Raw genomic sequence first — 4,145 nt, 5'->3', positions numbered from 1 at the left:
GCATGCTTCGCCGTCAGAGCTTCGTGGAGCTGTTGCTCGTGCTCAACCACTTGGCAGCTCATGGTCTGACTCAGTCGCGAGATGCGGTCCACACACTTGTCCTTAATAGAGATTTCGTGCGCTAGCGCCCGCTCTAATTCAGCTTGCGTTGTTCGGATTTCCAATGATGTCTGCGCCGTAGCTCTAGCAAGCACGTTGCCTCCGCTGTGGTGTTTTCTAATGAAAAATACAGTTAGCAACGCTCTCCACAGTGATAACAGATCGTTGCTAGTAGATTAAGTTCGCTTGTGGGGCTTTACGTTGCTGCTTTGACGCTTCTGTGACGTGGAGAGCGAGACTGAGGTTCCAGTTCTCCCGCTTTAGACTATTAAGCTGTTGGAGCGCGTCTTCGTACTGAGCCAGTTCGTTCTCCCGTTGCGTCTTGGTCTCTTGAGCCTGTTGCTTTGCACGCGTTTCCTGCTCGTTAGCAGTCGCCAACGCGACCAGGAGTTCTTTTTGACGGGCCGAGAGTTCTGCAATCTTCTCTTCTTTGTGAGTCAGTTCTCTCTTTAAACATGAAGACGCCTTCTCCGTAGGCGGGGACGAAGACGGTGATCGTGATGAGCTACTAGCTTTACTCCGTTTCTCGAGATGCCTATACCGTCGCTCTTTCGCGACGATCAAGGCGTCCAGTTCGTCAATACTCTTCTGGTGGCTGCTATCTGACGTCAACGATCCATCTTCTGATGCTGCTGACGACGACGAATGTCTGGCTAGTTGCGTCAACTCTGCTATTCGCTCCTCACGGTCTCTTGCTTCAGCGCTTAACCGATCTACCTCGACGTTGTGTTGGTCTATCAACGTCTGTACTTGGTCGTCCCGCTCCTTGTTGACGCGAGCTTCCACTGCCATTATTTGCTGTGCTAGTGACTGTTCCATCTCGCGTTTACGGAGCTCAAGCTTAGCTTCAACTGCGTCTTTATCCGCCTCGAGGTCCTTGTAAAGGTTCCCCAAGACAGCGCGTTCCCGCTCCAGCTCGCTTGCTGACGTCTTAAGCCTCTGCACGTCAGCTTCTAACCGCTCCCCAGCGTCCTCACTCTCCTCTGCTCTTCTAATCGCCTCCTGCTCACGTTCCACTGCCGCAATTAAGCGGCCGGATAGCGCTTCAAGCTCACGCTTCAGCATTTCGACAGGCTCTTTGTGCTCTTGTTGAGCACTGGCTACCAACGCACGCGTCTTCTTGTCCATTTTCACCTTCTGCTTGGCCAGCTTCACTTTCATTCGCTGCAACTCGCGTTCCATCCCTGCACACTTCAGTTCACCTGCTCTGCACGCCACTTGCGCAGCCACACGCTGCTTCGCCACTTTCATGTCCAGTTCAGCACGAAATTGAGCCATTTGCTGCTGCATCGCGGTAGTCGCTTGTTCGAGCTGCTCTTCGGCTTGAGCTACTTGCTTCTCGCATCTCTTTTCAGCTCGATGCTCACGGTCACGAGCGTCCTGCGTCCACTGCGATCGCGCCGTCTCCAGCTCAAGCGTAAGTTGCGCAACTTTAACTGTAAGCGCCGCCTTTTGCTGCTCAAGCGCCATATTCTCCGCCTGTAGCCTCGAAACCTCCTCGTCCTTCTTACTGGCACTGCTGTCCTTACTCTGCTGTAGCTGAGCGAGTAGATTGGTCTTTTCACGCTCGAACTCACTCCTCTCCTGCTGCAAGAGAGCGATTGTGTCTGCTCCACGCTTACTTGCAAGCTGGAGTCGCTCCTTGAGAGACTGAATGACTCCGTCTTTGTACGTGATCACGTCCTTAGCTTGGATCATCGCCTCTTCAAGCCGAGTGGACAAGGTATGGAGCATGGAGCGCTCGTTTTCTGACGTTGGAGCAGCAGCCGAGCCAGCTTTCAGTAGCCTGACTTCTTCCTGTAGGCGTGTCACCTCGCGGCCAACATCATCGAATTTTACGGTGAGATCTTGGAGCTGAGACTCTGCCGCATGCTTCGCCGTCAGAGCTTCGTGGAGCTGTTGCTCGTGCTCAACCACTTGGCAGCTCATGGTCTGACTCAGTCGCGAGATGCGGTCCACACACTTGTCCTTAATAGAGATTTCGTGCGCTAGCGCCCGCTCTAATTCAGCTTGCGTTGTTCGGATTTGCTCGCATTTGGCCTGGAGAGAGAGTCCACGTAGCGAGTCAGGCGAAAGATGCTTCAGTAGTTCGTTAACTGCAGCGTGGGCAGTAGAATCGCCAGTCTGGTTGGAGCTCGCAGTGGAAACAGCACTTGATTTCAGTGGCGAGCTGGTAGCAGCTTTGGCGATGTCGTAGGCCCTACGCACTCGCCTTGACACGGTCGACTGCTTGAGCGATTCTTCACTTTCACAGCTTGTACTTGGGCTAAGAATCGGTGACATCACAGGTTCTCGAGCTTGATGCGGTAGCTCGCTTGTGGAGCTGTTTGAGGTGGTAGATCTAGCGAATAACCACCGCAACATTCCATCAGGATCATATAATCTTACGAGAAGATGAGCACAGAGACTTACAATGGCGGTGACACAGGTGATACTGTTCTGTTGGTATGGAATCCAGCACATTGATCAACGGATGAGGGTGGAGGAGACTTGGGTACGTCGTAGTCTTCACGACAGCCGGGGGATTGATTTTCCGCGTCCATTGGCAGTCGATTCGGCGTCTCACCAGGTTGATTCGCGTTGTTTTTCTCGATAGAAGACGGAATACAGTTTATCGAGCACGAACTCTTGATCTCTTTCGCTTTACACGCATACAACAACGACTGGATGGCCTAATGTCCATACGCATTTTTATCAGTAAACCCCGACAGAAAGAATAGCTTTGGATACAGTCACCATTACCTGCTGCTGGAACGGCGCAGGAGTTTGAATTGCAACCAGGACGTAGGTCGAGCTGGTATTTCCCACGAACGGTCCGAAGCCTGCACTGAGCGTCTCATTCACTGGAAACTGCGTGTCTAAGAAATACTCTCCACGAGTTTTCTTCTGCGTTTGGCTCGCCACCTCTCCTCTCGGCTCAACGATAGATCCTCCATGGATATCCATGACAACCAACCGTCCTCGTCTCGCCTCTCCATGAGGCGACAGCGTCTCCACGTGCAGCACAAACACAAAATCCTGCTTCTCCGCACACTTGACTCTTTCCAGTGCTTTCGAGTACAGATGCACGGCTTCTGCCGGCGTCCTGACGACCAGAGAATGATCCACCATTGCCTTCTCCATGTCCTCTGTGGTGACGGACGTCCCAGCTGCTAGAAGGTCTACCAGAGCTTCGGGATTGCTCGTCCCACTACGTCCAATGCCCCAGCAGCTCAAGAGTACGTTGCATTTGCCCCCATCTTTAATTTCGGACTCCAAATTGCTGAAAACTCGTCGTATTGCCAACGTTATCAGGCCTGGCTCGAATTTTCGGCTGCTCGGCCTTTCCTGGTCGCCATGACACGCGAACGACTTGCCTGCATTCGTCGCGCCTGTGGCTATCAGCGTCACAGCTTTGCCACCAATAAAGTCGTCTATTGCACCTGTTAAACTGGTCTGGAATACACGAGAATTGCTGTCGTTCACGTCGAAGACCTGCTCGAAGGTGATGCTGGCCACTCCCGGAGACATCTCGCTGTGCTCCAATCGGACGGTCGTGGAGCTTGTTCGACAAATTCCGACAGAAGTAGAAACAGACGCGTCACCTCGCAAGCGGATGAGCACATGCGCGCGCTCCATGATGCGGCAGCAGACGCCAAAGGTCGGCGGCGAGCAGCGCGGCAGTCGATAATGCTAGAGGTGTCCGTTGGGTCGGTGGTGTGGCGCAACATCAAATTTGATTTGTCCGCGGCATTTTTAGTCGTACTTTTTAAAAACATAAATTTGTAAATTCCGACTAAATTTGCCGTTTGGTCCTTTTAATTTAGTCTCTCGCATACAAAAAACGTCCTGCTACAATCCTCTTGGTAGTCGTATCGTCGTGTTGTTTATTCCTATTTAAAGGTATTCTAAAATGAATCATAGACTACAGAAGTCCTCAAAGTAAGCGTCACCTACTTACGTAATACCCCGCCATATCTGCTACGGTACATACAGGTATAACTGGCCAATCACAAAAATGCACTGATTTTGGATGAACTGCAGTCGGCGGGAAAGATCACCATCAT

At 52.0% G+C, this 4,145-nt stretch overlaps 1 protein-coding gene across 1 annotated transcript; it reads right to left on the bottom strand.

Annotated features, from left to right (window-relative positions):
* Positions 1-267: 267 nt before the first annotated feature.
* Positions 268-3,717, bottom strand: PITG_10158 (uncharacterized protein; the record flags this gene model as incomplete). Its single annotated transcript, XM_002902639.1, has 4 exons — positions 268-2,396; positions 2,456-2,482; positions 2,561-2,771; positions 2,836-3,717. The coding sequence occupies 4 exons, from the start codon at positions 3,715-3,717 to the stop codon at positions 268-270; spliced, it is 3,249 nt and encodes a 1,082-aa protein (XP_002902685.1).
* Between the last annotated feature and the right edge of the window lie 428 nt (positions 3,718-4,145).

This window comes from Phytophthora infestans, genomic scaffold (genome assembly GCF_000142945.1).
Source record: "Phytophthora infestans T30-4 supercont1.17 genomic scaffold, whole genome shotgun sequence".
NCBI lineage: Eukaryota > Oomycota > Peronosporomycetes > Peronosporales > Peronosporaceae > Phytophthora > Phytophthora infestans.
This window is presented reverse-complemented; position numbering and strand designations above follow the sequence as displayed.